Below are 18,759 nucleotides of genomic sequence, written 5' to 3' on the forward strand. Positions count from 1 at the left end.
AATCCGTCATTGACCAACGCGCCAGCTTGTGCCTAAGATATTTATTTTCTCCCCTCGTTTGTAATACAAACACTTCGCAGGTTTACGAGGTGAATTTAAGGTCACGTGGATATTGGTTCACATCGTACCATTCACTAGAAAATTATTTACACTGAGCATGGTGTCAGTAGAAGGAATGCCGGGTCATTTTGTAGAATAAGCTGTTACAGTCGTCATGCATTACTTCCTTTAATTGTTAAACTAACACATATGCGATTTAAACTCCGAAACACAACACGTCAGCCAGTTGTCACATAAAGCCATATTATGTAGTATACTATCAGTAAGATATTGTTTCATTTTATCTACAGAACCTAGCAACGTGATAAACATATATCAGTAACAACCATGCGCATTAACATCTCACTAAATAACACCTCAGCTAATGCTTACAAGAAATCTGAACTGCAGACTAAGTTCGTTTGCGAAAAAAAAACATGCAATTGAAATATTTTCCAGTGATTTTGTTCGTTGTATGTGTTGACGGCGATCTCATAACCGTAGCAGACGACGGTTATAAAGGGATAGTGGTGGCTTTCTCACCTGATATTATAGAAAGCCGTTGGAGTGACTTACTTTCCGATACAAAGGTGAGTTTTAGATAATTTGATCAGTTTATGTTTGCATAGTACTGGTGTATAATATAATTATCAGCTTACTATAAATTTATATAATTTATATTTCAATTAGTATTTCGTCTAATGCTGTTTCTCCCTTTCCGAAACCAATGCTCATTTTAAAACACTGGTGAGTGAAAATCAAACTACACAGTCGAATTGTTTTTACTTACATTGCAAACGATATTTACAATCGGTATCGAGATGATTCTGTACAGGTTAATTTAATTACTAATACTTGTCCTTTAAAAAAAAAATGTTCAAGAATTTATGTGAAGTAATCAACAGTATCTATTTACTCTCAGTGAGATCAGAAACTCGATAGCCTTTAAAATGAATATTCAATGTTATCGGTAAGCGGTGTCATGTTTGCTTAGCACTAGGAACTAAAACCGCGTTTGATTCTTCTGAGTGAAGTTCACAAAAATTATAATCGGTATTTTTTGTAATGTAATTTGATGTATTTATTTATTATACTGCTTTGTGTCGGCCGTATACAAAGTTATTTAGCGTGTTGCTCTTGTTTTAAAATGAGTCTATTTACCTGAGTTAGTTTCGCACAGTAGGACTATTTCATGTGGACTGATTATAACTTACATATCGTATTCAAGCATTCAGTCTAAGCCTACTTTAAGAGCGACTAGCACTATTATTCTTCATATCATGGGCGTTCCTATTTGAGAGGTAGCAGGCACTATTGACTAACTGCTTCCCAGTTCTACTGGCTGGTTGCCAGTCGGTAGAACAGGAAAGCACATAAGAGGTAGAACAGCGTTGATGGGTCATTACAGCGCATCTACTGACACCAAAAGGAGACCATTTTATGACATAAAGTGGGAGTCCAAAACAGAAAATTTTAAACTTCGTACCTGCGCGTAACTACAAGGACACGATCGGTTTCGCTGGGTACAGTTCTGAAGGACCTTGGGGGGGTCTTTCGTAACATAATTAAGTCGTGCTCATACTTCGTTCTGGTTGTGACTAACGCTTTTTTTTTTTTTTTTTCTTCTTCGTTTTCTCTCGGATGGAAGGTCATATTCACTTGTGTTTTCATAATAACATTACCGGAAATAAAATCCTTTGTCTGCTACACAAAACAAAACATTTCTCATTTAAAAAAGAGAAATAAACTAAACTAAAATAAACACAATTAGTCACTGCTTGTACCAAAAGTGTTGGTTGTGGAGTTAGTTTTAGAAAAGTACCTATGCAAGAAAGCCTTTAGTATAAGGAGCGTAATAAGCTGAATATTTTAATTACATCATATGAAAAGCCTTATATGAATGAATATTTATCATAAATCATTATCTTTCAGACAGAAAGTGAAACCGGAAGTTATTTTATACTTCAGTACTGAGAAAATCATTTTCAATAGGAAAAATTTACGTTTCATTTTAGTTATTTCTACACGTTTCAAAGGGCGTTGAACAAAGTGATATATGAATTAATGAACTTCCAAAACATTTGTATTAATTCCTGTAAAGTTACAATTCCCTAAGATCTATAAAGTATGCAATAATTTTAGGAAATAATAATTTTTGTTATTATTTCCTAAAATTATTAAAATTAGCTCCCGAACACACACTATGCCGTACATTTAGAAGGGTATTTTAGCTCAAAGAAGCATCACAGTTGGAAGTCTTCATTCGTTGTTGAAGAGCATGGTTATTGTAGAGAGAAGAGAGGAATGAAGATAGAAAAAGGTAGAATAATGAGGAAGCACTAGGGAAATGAGTGTTTATTATTAGTATTATCATCACATATGACATCTTCAAGGAATCCAAGGATTCACTGTTGGAGGGCTCTTACACCACAGCCATACACTACGCCAACTAATATTTTGTTTGTCTGCGTGATAACATACTCGAGTTTCTTCGGAGGGAAGCCCTGCTACTCCCGTATGAGATCGGCTAACTCATCGTCAATTGAAAAATGCCCATATGAAGATTTCTGTCACCATAACGAGAAATTAACTCGGATATTTTCACTAAAGGATGCAATGTCCTATGTAGTTCTTCCAGTTGCACTATCCTCTCCTGTCCAGTGTCATCTCCATCCAGGAGGTTGACTAATATGAATCTCCACCCGAGATCCATAATGTGCGATAGAAAGACAAGATGGTGAGGCTCTAATCTCTTCCATCTTGCAGTTAGTATCCTATGTCTGTAGATATATGTTCGAGGGAAGACAAACTCGAGTTTCTAGGAGAAAAAAACTTTCAACTCCGTATGAGACCAGCTAACACCTTTTGATTGAAAGCCCCTGATAAAAGTCCCTCTCGTCAGAGATAAGATTCGAATCTGAGTCTTTCCCACCCTTTGGTTGGAAAGATTCCACAGAAACTTTAAATCATAGATTATGATTTAAAGTCCTTTCATACACTATCTTAAAGCAATTTTCTAATTATATATAATTATCCGAAATGTTAATTACATTATGTCTTGCTTTTGATAATATTTAAAATTTTTATAATTAATAATTATCTGTTTTAAATTCAGTTAAATCCTGTTTTATTCAATTTGTTTGCAATTTTAGATGCATTTTATTATTCAGGATATTATATACTAATATAACATTGAATTATGGTTACTTGTTGGATTGCACTTCGCGCTGATAACGGTCTGTCTTAATTTTATAACTTGATTTCACTAGATCTACCCATACCGACCACCGAATTAGAAACTTATTTTACGTATAGGCACGCGACTGTCAGTACCGATTCTCTTCAATTCCCTGCTCATAGTTCAGTGAGATATGAGCCTGGAACAGCCTTCATTAAACGCTTCAGTCATTTGCTGCACACAAGAAGTTCTGTTTGTCCGTACAAGCCTTCTCAAACGACGGCGATCTCGTTCCTGATAGACTGTCTTAATACCACAGTTATGCCTCCTAGATAAACAATGTGGGTTATTTTTACAGAATTAAACACACGGGATATCTCACCTTTTGAGAAACCAGTCAGCTCTTCTGTTTTCAAAATTCGTGGCTCTAGCCAGACGAGCATCGACAATAAACCCTTTATCGAACTCTGAAAGATCCTATGTTTTTCTCATTACGATCAATACTGCTGACAACAGCATTCTTAAATAGTTGCCTAGAACACGTGGTGACGTACGAGATCAAGTATTGTGCATGAGTAAGCAACGTTTACGTATATTTGCATAAAGGTTTCTAATTCAGTGGCCGGTATGTGTATAATGACATCGTTGTGGATGTAGCCGTGATATCTTCAAATTTAGACCAGTAGAATTACTGTTCTGATTGAGGCTCCGTTCATACATTGGTTAATAGGCGCCAAGGGAGCGAAGGGAGCCTCAATCAAAACAGTAATTCTACTGGTCTAAATTTGTGCATGATGGTTTCGGCCGGCATTCCGCAGCCGCTTTCAATAGAGAACATTCTTCGAGAGAATATTTTGTCGGTATTCAGTTTTTTTTGTAAAGCCCATAGGTATAGGATTGTGATGGATCGTCTTCTGGGACTTTATTCTACACTTCCATGTTATATTGTGGGCATCAAAACTATTGCAATGTCGCCTATCAACTAGCCCGTACGAGAGACATTGAATTCGCCCACAATGAGTATCTACTTTCCGTGATGCTTTGAATCATTTTATGCACACCTCAACCAACGCAAGCCGTGTGCAGCCAACAAAGAGTGTTATATCAGAGATGGCAGCACCAGTTCTTGCCCCAACGATCATGCCCATTTCGAACTTCGTGATATCATTGCCTTTTCTCATGACTTTTTGCTATTGTCTGCACCAACCACACTAGACTACATTATGATAGCGTACTGTACTACATGGATCTTTTTTATACTGTGGTATAAAAAATATACGTAGGCGTCTTCCATTCTTACTGATTAAACGTCAGTGCCGTGTTACACATAAGTAACTGATAAAACTCATTTACGAAAACAGATCAAAAATTGTTCTTTATCGATGTTCAGACTGGAGTGGACAATTTTTTGAATGAATTTTGGAAGGGACCTCTATAATTTATAAATTAAAATTCTGTATTGAGAGAACAGATTATATGAATGACCACGTCCATCTTTTCCCAAGAAACACACTTCCGAGCTTGCATCCACCATGAACAAAAACCCACTACTGCATCTTCACTAGACGAGATTCTTTCATACCATCTTTAATTCCAATCAGTCATAATCACAAATGCGAGTATATATGACTGACAACAGGAAGTGTAACATTAAATGATAGGAACAGGTGGTCACAATCGCGCACTTCGAAACGATAAAAATACGTGAGCATTTATACCGACTACAGGCGAAAGAGATAAAGGAGATAAAGTTTTCATGTGGGATTTTGAGATTCCCATAACTAAACGAAATTTCGTATACAATCGAGGTTCTCTGCTAAAGAGAACTGATAATGGAATTAGCATATATAAATCTTTAAGACATATCGTGGTGTTTGTGCCTTTGTAGGCAATGCCTCGTCAACCGTAACGCGTTGCGACATTTATTTTTAATAATTAATGTTGTTGTTGCTGCTGCTGCTATTATGATCTTGTTAGTATTTTATTGGGTAATTGAATTCCTAACCATTAAAACAATGATGTTAGCCAAGTGGCCGCTTCTTAATTGCAACCAAACTCCTGATTCCTCAAAACTCCCGTCTAAGACTCGAAAGAATTTAGTTAGCTGGTATGGAAGAACAGAGTTCTTCACAGAATTTATCTGGTGTTAATCTCGCAAAACAGTCAAATAGACCAGAAGAACACACGTAATTTATGGACATAAATAACTTTAGTTGCTTCCGCCGGTCCAAAAACAAAACAACGACAACAACAATCTTCTGTACATCCTCTGTCTTTTTGTAATGATTCTTGTAATAACAACAGTTATTAGTTCTCTTCGGTACGTGGAGTCACCGACTTGAGTCTTAAATAAGAAAAATACCTATATAATACAGAATTGTTCATTTGCCGACTGACTGATTTAACGTTATGCTTTCCTGTTTCCATAACAATAATAGATTCTGCTGCATACTGTCAAGAACGAAATAGGCGATTCGGTTGCTCAGTGGTAAGATGCTTTCCATTACTTGAGAATATTATGCATTCGACTCCAACTTACATTGCAACTATGCGAACGTTTTTAAGAACAAACTAGGCAGAAATTTAACACACAACGCACGTAACACAACTCTGGTTGTTGTATTACAAATGATAACTCGATGTGAAAGTAATTGCCGTTAACAGAATCGAATACATGTAATATTATTTCTAGTATATATATATATATATATATATATTTTTTTTTTTTTTTTTTTTTTGTAGAATCTTTTCGAAACTGCTTCAAATGTGCTTTTCACAGTTACCGATAATAGACTTTTGTTCGAGAATGTGATATTTCTAATACCAGAATCCTGGAATCTGCTAGAGAAATGGGAACCTGTTTCCGATTCTGTATATCCCGCTGAACTGGAAATTTTCAAGAAGGCTGACATCCAAATTGGGCCCAGCAATCCTGCATTCGGGGACATTCCATTTACTCTTCAACATGATGGCTGTGGAAAACAGGGATTATTTATTTATTTCCCGGATGATTTTATTCTCACGGACGATGCTAAAGAGTTTGATGATAAAGGTAATTATTTTATCTCTTAAAATACATTTCTCGTTTTAATATTCAACTTAAAACTATAATTAAACAGGTCAAATTTTGGCCGTAATGATATTCTTGTAGGAAGAGTAATTCCGAATTCGCTAACTATTTGATTTGAGTCACTGCTGTGAATCTTGATAATTTCGACAGAGGCGTAACATCTAACCATATACAATCAAGCTTATCATTTTATAGTCTGTCAATTTGATCAATGTTAATTGCTAATAAAAATATGTGAAAAGTAAGACATTCTGAGCATTTTTACAGTTTAGTTCTTAATTGTAATATTTATTTTCAAATCTAATAAACATATATGTGCCGTTATTACAGGTAAAGTTTTGGTTCACGAATGGGCCCATTACAGATATGGAGTTTTCGACGAACATGGTTTTCTTGGCGATGAGCGATATCCTTTGTACTATGGGATTCCTGGAAGAATTCAGAACAGCAATGATTCAATCCTAGTAACCGATTGTGTTAATGATGAGATTGTTTACGAGACGAGGTGAGTTGGAATTTTATAATCGGATAATTATTTTTTAGTGCTGGTTGTAAATCAGCAGGATGCGTAATCTAAATTTCCCGTTCAAGCTAGATTAGCTATGGTTTAGTTTTTGCTCACGCGTATCTTATCTATAGAAAAAAAAAAGAAAAGAAAAGCACCTATTGCTTGATTTCGTAATCTGGACGTCAGAATTAAGTCGATGCCGAGTATTCAAAAAAAAAAAAAAGATATTTAAATAAATATGTTGATCTAATATCTCCAATACGAGATTTGATCAAAAACCATTTATATTTGATGAACTATACTTCCAGATGACAAGTTACTATTTGCGTAAAGTCACATTTCTTTAGTTAGCAATATAACAAAGAATATTTTTTATCATCGTCACGTCTCGTAATATCTGACAATATGCGCATATGCGTGAGTGCATTAAATTGCGCAACAGAAAAAAAAAAAAAAAACAGCAACAGCCAATGCAAACCGTACTTCTTTATGGCAAATCCAACCACACCATACCGCGAGAAGTTGTAAGTAGCATGAGTAAGCTAAGAGTTAATCCTTTCTCTTAGAAACCAAACGTCGAATTTTTTTTTTTTCCTAAGCCATTTGAGACTTCTAATCTCTAATAAAGAGATATATGTATGATCATATTTAATTATATAAATATCTTATATTTATCATTATCATGCTTGTCAAGGATTTAGACCTAGAGTCGCCTATTCCGGCCATAGCAGTCATCGCTGAATCTCTTTAGAGGACGTCCTAGTTTTCTTTTTCCTAGTGGTTTGTAATTTAAGGCTTGTTTTGGTAATCTTTCTGTTTTCATTCTTCCTACATGTTTCATCCAGTTATGTTTATATTCTTTAATTTTTTCTATTAATTCTTTCATACTTTCTTCATTTCTTTTGTGATCGAATAGAATATACTTTTAGTCTGGTTTGTTTTTGAACTAGGTTTGGTTTAAATATAGAGTTAATTACACCTGTTATTTTTAAATATTTCGCAATTTTTACGTTTACATATTTTTCATTTTCCTATATCCTAGGTAGTTAAATGAATTCACTTGTTCTAAAATTTTGTTATCTATTATTATTTTAGTTCTTATTAGATCTTGTCCTTTAAATGCCATCGTTTTTGATTTTTCCGTTGATATTATCATACCATAATCTATGGATATCTCATTTATATCTAAAATAGCTTTCTGTAGTTTATCTTCAGAATTTGTAATTATTATTTGGTCGTCGGCAAAGAGGAGAGTGTTTAAGTTTACTGTGGGAGAAAGTTTAATTCCTTGATGTAAATTTTTATTCCATTTTATTATTATTTCATTTAAGTAGATATTAAAAAGAGTTGCTGAGAGGGGACATCCCTGTCGGACCCCTTCTCTCTCGTATATGATAGCTCGTGATTTAATCTTATCTGTATTTGATTATTTTCATATATACTTGTGATAGCTTTTAGGATATTATTTGTTATTTGTCTTTCTTTTAATATGTTAAATAATATATACTTGTGATAGCTTTTAGGATATTATTTGTTATTTGTCTTTCTTTTAATATGTTAAATAATATGTTTCTTTTAACTTTGTCAAATGCTTTTTCGAAGTCAATAAATGCAATATGTGTTTCTAAATTGTGTTCTCTTCTTTTCTTTATAATTTTAGGCAGAAGGCCGGGGTCTTTTTATTTTTATATTATTATAAACTACAAAGTCAATCAATTTTTTACCATTCCTGTTTAGAGTATGTTCTCCATATATTCCTATATTATTATTAATTTTCGTGTTTCCAATTCTTGCATTTAAGTCTTCTGCTAATATTATATAATATTTTTATTTATTTTATTATATATATAGTTTGTAATTGATTATAAAATTCAATATTATCCTCTTCTCTTCCCTTCCCTCTTCTGGAGCATATAAACCAATTATTGTTAAATAATCTCTATCTATCTATTTTTATTCTAGCTTCTATTATTCGTTCATTCCATAATTTATAGTGTTTTAACTGTTTTGAAAGGAAATTATGAATCCAAATCATAACACCTCGTTGTTCTCTTTGGTCTCTGTCCACTCCACAATATATTACATTAAATGTTTCTGTTCTCATGGTTCCTTTTAGTTTTTTTCTTTCCCTTTTTTTTTTTTTTTGTTTCAGTGATTACTGCTATTTTAAAATTTCTTTCATTTAATATTTGGTCTAATTCTATTTCTTTATATGCTATTCCTCTTACGTTCCAGTTTGCTATATGTATTATATTTTGTCGTTTCCATTTTCATTTTATCTTTTTCATTCCAGGGTCGTTTTCCATAGATTCATTTCGGGGAACCCCGTGACCTCTAGAGAGTGCGTCCCCTGGGTAGCGGACAGGTGAGCCCACCAGATATGATGGGATGGTCCGAATATATTGAATAAGGACTCATGGACCAACAGGGTCATAAGGGGCAATTATCTTGAGTGTAAGGGAAGTGGCACTCCCATGCCCCCCCCCCCCCACCTGGATCTATCCTCTTCTTCCCCTACTTTGAGGAAGATCCACTCACTTTAATCTTTCCTATAAGGCCTTATCAGCCAACTTTTTTTTTATTTTATGACCCATATGCTATTAGAGTACTTGAAGGCTATGTGGAGTATTTCCATTTCTGCCCTATATCTATGTTCCCCTCTATAATCTACTCTTTCCCCTTCAGTATACCCTATTCCTCCTATCCATCGCCAGGCTATTCGCCTGACATGGAGAACATTAATCTACTTTTAATCCAAACAGGAAAAGGTAATCGAAATGAAATGAATCTTATATTTATAATTAACTTTAACTTTCAGTTTTAACTCTTTTTACTTTATTTGCTTGAAAGTAAGATTTTTATATTTCTTTCTTTCTTTATTTTTACCTCAGGTATTGCTGTAACCTTTGGTATGGCGCCAGGATAACTGGCGCCATGCCAAATTGGCGTTATCCCTATCTTAGTTATCCTTGCGTTCAACAAAATCCAAACCAGCTAACTAATCATGGCGAATAAGAAGGATGGCGGTCTCAGATCAGACGATTAAAATCATCTACCATTTCCACTCCATGAGTGAGTTACGTAAAATGTATCCATTGCTTGTGCAGTTTCAAAGATAGAAATTGAATGCACATTTTGGACCATCATTCCACTGATGGATGAAACGTCAATGGATAAATGACAGGCAATGCATTGCATTTGAAAGTCACTTTTGACAATGGGAGGATTACAATACGCGCAGGAAAAGCTAGTTTGTAGAAAATTAACCCAAAGAGTACACGACATTTCCGTTTTCATAGGTTGTCTGTACGCTATAATAATCGGTGTCTGGAGAGTTCATCGAAAAACAGTTAACCGAAAGACAATTCATCGAACGCAATTCATCGAACGACAATTTATCGAAAAAGCAATTCACCAAATAATCAATTCATCGAAAATCATTTCATCGAAAAAAATTAATCGGAAAGGCAATTCCCCGAAAAAGCAATTCACCGATCAGCAGTTAATCGAAAACACAATTCATCGAAACGCAATTGATGAAAAACAACAATTCATCGAAAATACAGTTCACCGAAAAATGAATTATAAGGCATGTGGGGTGAAGATGTGTGTGCAATTTTTTTTTTTAATTGTTTTGTGAGGGCGATTTTTTTGCGGGGCATACTGGTTGCAGTGAATGATATCCACCGAGGCAGATATAGTTGAGATGTCAAATGAACATTTCATAAATGATTTCATCCTCGTGAAAATAACATCGTACAGAACTTGAGGTCAGTGGGGAGGGAGGAGGAACACTGATGGAAAGCGAGTTGGAGGTATACATGAGGAATTCGGTAAACTCGATATCAATCAGCATGTAGGACTTGTTGATATATCAACATGTGTCTTTGCGATATCTCAGAAGAGAAAGTCACTAGTTGTGTGGTGAAAGACCAGTTGAAAGTAACAAGCTGTACGAGGGAGGGAGGGGGCTGAAAAGTTCTGATAAACACCTAGAACAAAATGATGTTAAAGCATTCTGATATAAACCACAAGGAAGACCATATCTAAAACCCTTTAACACCTATGTTTCCTGAAATCGTAATAATTATTGTTTTTCATTTAGGATATGTAAGAAAACATGTTAGTGGTTTTGAAGAAATTCGAAGACACACAGGTGCGGGCCGTCAGGTTTTTCGTGCTGCAAGAAAAGTCTGCAACTGAGATTCACCAAACATTGGGTGAGAATTTAAGGGACTGTGCCTTCCAGTATAACCAACAATTGAAAGCTGGGCATCCTGGACTGGAGACCTTCCACAGCGATCCACCTGAAAACTTCCACGCAGTGCATGCCATGATCCTTGATGAACAAATGCCAGCCAAACACACCGCAAAGACTCTGGAGACATCCAGGGAACGAGTTGCTATCATTATGTAACAAAATCTGGAAATGCAGATACTCTCCAAAGTATCCCCAAAGGTTTGAATGCCGACCAAAAGAGAAAACATGTGCTGTCATCTCAAGGGATTTTTGATCATTTTGAGAAATCTGGTGCGAATTTTGTAGCTCGTATTCTGACCGTTGATGAAACATGGCTTCGTCACTATGACCCAGAGAACATACAACAGTCAATGGAGTGGAGACACAAAGGTTCTTCATGGCCAAAGAAGTTTCGAACTAAAAAGTCAGCAGGGAAGGTTCGTGCCATTGTCTTTTAGGATATGGATGGTGTAATCCTTACCAAGTAACTCAAAAAAGGTGAAACTGTTACAGCAGCTCTGAAGGAATTGAAGGAGTTACTGAAGGAAAAATGTTGTGAGAAACTAAGCAGAGGCGTGTTGCTTTTGCAGGACAATGCACCTGCTTATAAAATCCAACAGTCAATATACAACTTGGGATTTCAATGTCTACCTCAAACACCATATTCAGCAGACCTGGCTCCAGGACCAGCCCTAGAAATTTTGTCGCCCTGTTCAGTAGCATATTTTGCCGCCACTTCCCATTAAAAATAATAATAATAAAAAACTCTTTTAATTCATAAATTTTGAATAGCAGCATTGGCTAATAAAAATTCATAAGTTAATGAAAAATGGTCATAAACTATATTTTTTACAGAGAGAGAGAGAAAGAGAGAATTAACCGTTTAACACTACATTCTTTTAATTATTATGATTTTTAAAAATATCTACAGTACAATGAAGTTTTATTATGTAAAAATTTAACTAACGACTTCCTGAAGTCTGGTTTCAACAGAGAAGGAATAAATGACTTTTTTTATGATTTATTTTTCGTATACTTTAGGCCAATTTTGCCACCCCCAAAAATTTGACGCCCCGTGCATATGCAAGTTTTTAACCTTCTGTAGGGTCGGCCTGCCTAGCCCCATCTGATTATTTCCTATTCCCAAATAAATTTTAAAAAAAATACAAATATGAATTCATATCTGCAGCTGAGGACTGGTTTACGCAAAAAGGGAAAGACTTTTTTAATAGAGGATTCGAAATGGCAGCATCGTTGTAACAAGTGTATAACAGTTCACGAGGAATATGTAGAATAATGTGTAAGTTACGAGGTTCTAACTCAATTCCCTCACGGTGGTTATCAGAAATATTTCGCACACCCTCACAAGATTTAATAGTATGGGAGGCACAGATGGGAAGCAGAATATAGAATGGTGGGGAGATATCTTAGAGGAAATGCAACATTTCAGATCCTTATCCACCAACATCGGTGATGTTAGTGGATAAGGATTTGAAATGTTGAAGATATTTTGCTAAAATTGTGAGGACTGCACAGCGCATTCTGGCACTGAAAGCTGTCATGACTCCATTCTATAAAGTTTTATTCAGACCGCATATGGGTTAATATGCCAAGATTTTGTTACTTGATTTTCAAATGGATGAAGATATGTTGTAAAAGATTCAAAGACGATTGACTAATGGTGGCTTCTAGTCTCTGGAATGCTGAGCATGAACACACCTTCAGGGAATGCCATTGTAGAGTCTAGTGGATAAAGGACATGGGGGGGACGTCATTGAGATATCTAAATTATTTATAAGATATCTAAGATAATTATCGGAATAATGAGTATCAGATTTTTCATAGAATGGGTGGAGTCAGGGGAGAACAAGAGGACATTGTATAAGAAGATCGTAAATGATGTTGAGTTTGAGGGTGGTTGGAATGCGTTGCCTGGAAGTGTAGTGGGTGTGAAGACAGTGAATGCATTCAAGCCACAATATGATGAGCTGTATGTAATAGAGGGCCTCCCGATATGATTCATTGACTCCCGGGAGGTCTAATAATAATAATAATAATAATAACACACGCATACCCGGTCGTACGACATGTTAGGTTCCAGACCACCTCCGTATAGTGAACCACTGCCTTTTTTTTTTTTATCAGAATGCAGAAAATGCATGTAATGGCTAAATAACGTTTTAGATAGTCATGTATGTGCGTAAACGACGTGAATAAAGCATTTGTCTACGTCAGTTACGCAAAAGAACTATTTAGAATAATTTTCGAAAACGTAAATCTTATTCTGAATCGCAGGGCTAAAAGGAACACGCCGACCTGTTTACATACCAATCTCCATCATTAAAAGTTTTCTCATTTCGTCAAAAAGATTATCACGTTTACGGATAACTGTAATATTAACCAGTGTTTCCCCCCCCCCCACTTGACTAAGAACTTTATATTTTGTTTTAACAAATCTAACAACAGTAGTGCCAAGTAAGTTTAGCCTATGGCCTCTCTACGATACACCATTCTCAGCAAATTTAATTATTTTATTCTTAGTACGTCATGTAACGCGACTTCTTTCGAAACACCCAAACCTAAAGAGATGTAACAAGCAGTGGCGCACCCGGGGGGGGGGGGGGGGCTGTCTCCAAAGAAAAAGGAAAGATGCTCAGTCATCGGTCGTATATGCAATGCATAGTGTGTATTCTCAAATCGCCTACTCAACTCCCCCCCCCCCCAAGATTAAATCCTGAGGGCGCTACAGGTAACAACCGATGAATGTTTTAATTGAAAACAGCCACGGAAGCGCGCAGCGATTGGTTCACAGGAGAAATTGTTGTTAAAAAAAACCATCTATGGGCTGCTGCTGTATTGTATGGTGGGGAGGCTGGAATGTTTTAATAATCACCTAGAAAAAAAATGATATTATATTAAAGTAACTGTTATAAGAAAGACCATATCTTAAAATCCTTTAACCGCATGTTTCAAATTGTGATAATTTGTTCTTTTTCTTTTAATCTAAGAAAATTTTAATCTAAAATGTAAGAAAATTTTAATCTAAGAAAACATAAAATTAATTGATTTTTTTTGTGGATGATCATCAGAACTCCCCCCCCCCCATCGTATAAATGGGCGCTGGTTATAATCGAAAAGCGTCGTTTAAGACGGATCTTCATAAAGCGAAACGTCATAAGACTGGTTTGAAGGATTATTGGCCCCAAATCCCTAAACTTGGGGCCTGTAAATGCTTCTCGCGTTATCGTTAAATTAAAACATAATCACTAAAGCTTTTTGGTTACATCAGTTTAAAAAACATAAAAATAATAAATAAAAAGTAGTAAATAATATTTTCGCCAATAATGTCTTACAAACAAACAAAAGAAGTTAGCTGTTTAGAAGATTCCCAAAGCAAGGAGAAATATTTATCAGAACAAACTATAAACAAAAACGGTAGTTTGACTTGCTGCATTAAGTCTGCTTCTAATGGAAAGACGTTGTTTTCTTAAACTGTGCATAACTTAAATCCTTTCAATAAAATGGAAAATTCTAAGTCCCCTCCCATTCAAAAAAATATAAAATAATAAATAATAATTGTTGTACTGTTTCAGAAAATAAAATAAAAAAAATTAAAAATTTTAAAAAATGCATTTCAAATTTTAAAAGACAATGCAATTCAAAATGGTCAGAATTAAAATATATACTCTGTATGTATGTGTAATAAGCAGATGATAGTGTCCACTTTGCTATTCTAAAGAGTTAGAGGGAAAAAATAAAATAAATAAAAATTCACGATAATTTTAAAGGTGACTAAAATGATAACTTGGTAAATGAATCACAGGAGTATCGGCAGTTATTATGTTAGAGCTATCTAACTTCCTGTTCACTTTATTTCTGTGATGTTTTCTTTTTTCTGGCTATCACATCAAGCAATTACATGGTCTTCTTTTTTCTTTATTCCCCACCCCATGCCTCTCGGTATAAGCTTATGTTTTTTTGAGCATTCCACTTTTATAAAAACGCCATGGCACTTCAAATTGTAAAACCAAACTTCCTTCACACCGGTTATTCATTTCGCTGCAAATGTATTCACCATGCTGACTTAATCAGTGTTGTTTGCCGATTTCTTTTTTCAAACGAAGTTCTAATTCAACAATAACTAAAGTCAAGCTACTGTAAACGAAAGTTGCTTGGCAAATAAATCAATGTTCATCTTTCGTAACAAAATTATTTCGTTAACTTGTGTTATATCACACGTACTACCACTGTCGGTGCCAGGTTATTTTGCGCCCTCGGCAAAGTGTACAAGTGCGCCCCTTATTTCATAAACTAAAATGTTTCTAATTGACATTAAACAAAATAAAATTGTCTTTCGGGTTAAATTAATAGGACTTTTTTTTAATTTTCTTTTTTAATTAATTTGAAAATTCTCTGTTATAATTCATTTACAAAAAAAAGTTATAAAATACCGAAATTTAATATTTTAAAATGTGAACGTTTTAAAATATTTATCTTAACTGAATTTTAAATAGCGGTAAGTTTAAATCATTTAGGTAAAACAAAAAAGAACCAAGAGTTAAATAGTGTGATGTGTGAGATTAATTTTGATATTTTAGTAAAGTATGAATAAAACATAGCTTGAAATTTTGCCCCCTTCATGGCTTGTGTCCTAGGCGATTGCCTATTTTGCCTAAATGCTACCATGGGAAACTTCGACTGTTATAACAGAAACGTTTTCCCATTAAGGCTAAGAGATATATCGTTATGCAGAGGTAGAAACGCAATGGTTGGACTGGTGTCAGAAGGGTGCCACTAACACGATATTTTATTGAAAATGGGACACTTAAAAAAGGAGCATAGCTACGAATTTTTCAAAAGCTCCAATGATCATGCTATGCTACCGATGCGCTTCCTTTCTGAAATATCTTAATTTTTATAATCCCTGCATATAGCAACAGATGAATAAAATGAATCTTCAACAATGGCTGATTTTTAGGGCATACTGCTTTAAAAGCATGCCTATGGATGCACTACATTAATAATGAGAAACACGCAAGTTATTCACAGTAATCAGTATAGGAAAATAGTTTTTTTTTCTTTTTTTTTTTCTTTCTTGCGGCTGAAATGGTCGCGGATTGCTCCGGATTGTTGGCACTTGAATGAATCCATATGATCTATCATACGTTGGGATAAAAAAATAAATAAAAAATTTAGAATTATGGCGCCTTTTCCAAAGGTAAATGAAAAATGTCACAAGCCAAGAAATTGTATAATAATAAATTACATAGAAATAGTGGCTATTTAAGATACAAAATGAGTTCTAAACGAATATTTCTAGAAACTATGAAAGTTTCCTAAATTTGACCTGAGAGATTTCGAAAATACAATCCCCATAAGCTCTCAAGTTATTTTAAGTGTTCTTTTGAGTAGAGGAAGCTAAGGTAACTTCGATCAATGCCGAAGATTGTATTCTCGTAAGCTCTGTCTGTATAATCAATATACCGGTCACTTTTATGTTATAGCAGAGTTAACTTCTGAAACCTATGATACTGTATTAAAACGCGACTGCGTTTCATAGTTGAATTTAGCAAAGTGTTAACCATTACCCCCACCTCCCATTCTCTTCAACCATTAATAACATTACACAGCACAGCTGAGATTACCACTCATTCGGAAATAATCATTCCAGTATTTGCTATATTAGATTATCTGAGTGTGTGTGTGGAACACTCGGCAGCGTAGCTAAACTTTTATCTCTCTAGAGTCTAGACAAATTCATAACTATTCGTAATATACAATTAGACAGTTGCAATGTAACGCACTTGGTAACACAGCAGGTCACTGGCGCCCTTGGAAACTTCCCCAATGCCAAAATGTTCCTACGCCGCTGGGAATACAGCTTGACAATGCTCATAAATCTGTCACAGATGACCTATACCAAGTTTTGAAAGATTTAAACGTATTTACTGCAAAATATTTCATTTCAAAACAAAACAAAAAAAAAATTCAATGTATTAGGAAAAATCTGAATCTTCATATTTTGTGTTAAACAATAAAGAAATTCTCATAATGTTTTTTTCCTTTTTATATTTACATATATTGACACAGTAGCGCACTCAGGATTTAATCTTGGGGGCAGGGGAGTTGAGTAGATGATTGAGAATACACACTACGCATCGCATATAACCTATGACTGAGCATCTGCAATGATCGCTAATTCATAAGTAGTATAGAAATAGAAGACACGACACAACATAAATTTTTAAAAATTAACTTTAATTAGGAAAAGATTTTTGGAAAATTTTCTAGTGGTTTTTCCTTTTTCTTTGGCCCCCCCCTGGTCCCCCCTCTGGGTGCGCCACTGATGAAGAGAATACATACGTGTTATAGAGGAATACAAACACAGGAAAGGCTGTACGGCCTAAGCTTAACCCCCCCCCCATCCGGCTGATGTGGATGAAATAGTCAGCTCTCCCTAGCTTTTTTCATGGATCATAACTTCATTGGCATTCTACCTTTAATCATGCCGTTTACCTTTCTCCGCTGTTAACCTCGAAACGGCTATTCTATAGCCATTAGTGGATTAACTGTTGCTGAGCGACCTTTGTGTCCCCTTGTCTTTACATCTATTGTGTTGCTTAGAATTTCCTTTACTGTCCTAAGATATTTGACCTTTTTTGCCTCTAAAAGGATTTATTGTGTCTCTTCCCAAAAATTGAAACGAATTTCACATGTGCGAAAATAATCAATCCTGAAATGATCACCGATCAGCCTTTGCAATGAATCTATTTAGCGATAGTAAATTTGGTGTATTTTATTCTACAAATCAGTGCACCGGAAGAGTTGCACTGATTGTTCTTTCACTTTACTCATAATATAGAAACAATTTTTTTTCGAATTTCAGAATTTTCAAATGTTTGCTTTGAAAATATTATATCAAATATTTATATTTTTAAATAATATTTATTGAAATAAATATGTCCTTTTGCTTTCGTTCCTAGCCAAATAGCATTATATGAATCATCACATTTCAGTTTTAGAAACGATTCTTTGTTGTTCATAAAGACAAAAAATAAGAAAATGTTAAAATGCTAAATTGCATTACTCGGTTTCCGATTGTGAGTCTTTTTTGTATCAAAAATTTATATTCAATGATATTTTAGCAGTGATTCTTCGCCTTCGTCTTTTATTTATTTATTTATTTGTATTATGCACATTACGATAATATCCAGTGCATATCCTCGTAGATATGTTGAAAATATAATTTGAAAAATATCATATACGGAATGATTCAAAATTTTTGCTCATTTTGAAGATTTTCTAATGCCCCCCCCCCCCCCCTCCTTATCCTCTCCTGGAACTCAATTGCATAACTATAAATTTCTACAGTTTTGAAAGCTTTTCCAGACAGTATTCAAAATCTATTACTTCATTTTACCGTTTTGACAAAAGATATACGACAATCAGATTATACCGCGAAGCTTCTAATTCTGTACTATTTATTTGCAATCTAAAATCAGCTGTTCTACTGTCTGCTGAAATTATTTGAAATTTGAAATTTTAGAAATAATATGCTATATTTTCGCCATGCAAAATTGTTTATATGCATACCATGCAAAAGAAAGTTCAGTAGTATTATTTTTGTCTGTTTTTCTTTAAAAAAATCTAAATATTACTAGTTCTGCTGTTGGTTGCTATTTCTGAAATAATCTACGTCTTAGAAATACTTGGTAATATCCTCT

General features: G+C 34.7%; 1 protein-coding gene across 1 annotated transcript in view; it reads left to right on the forward strand.

Moving 5' to 3' along the window:
• Nucleotides 1-418: 418 nt before the first annotated feature.
• The window catches only part of LOC150096266 (calcium-activated chloride channel regulator 2-like), a 65,172-nt gene continuing 46,831 nt past the window's right edge, over nt 419-18,759 (forward strand). The window contains exons 1-3 of the mRNA XM_090408830.1: nt 419-629; nt 5,960-6,269; nt 6,618-6,792. Of these exons, the coding sequence (XP_090264956.1) occupies nt 477-629; nt 5,960-6,269; nt 6,618-6,792 (638 nt within the window). The 5' untranslated portion in view covers nt 419-476. The remainder of the gene's footprint in view (nt 630-5,959; nt 6,270-6,617; nt 6,793-18,759) is intronic.

The sequence above is a fragment of the Typopeltis vanoorti genome, chromosome 19 (assembly GCF_054136105.1).
Source record: "Typopeltis vanoorti isolate ZY-2024b chromosome 19, IOZ_Tvanoo_1.0, whole genome shotgun sequence".
Taxonomy (NCBI): domain Eukaryota; kingdom Metazoa; phylum Arthropoda; class Arachnida; order Uropygi; family Thelyphonidae; genus Typopeltis; species Typopeltis vanoorti.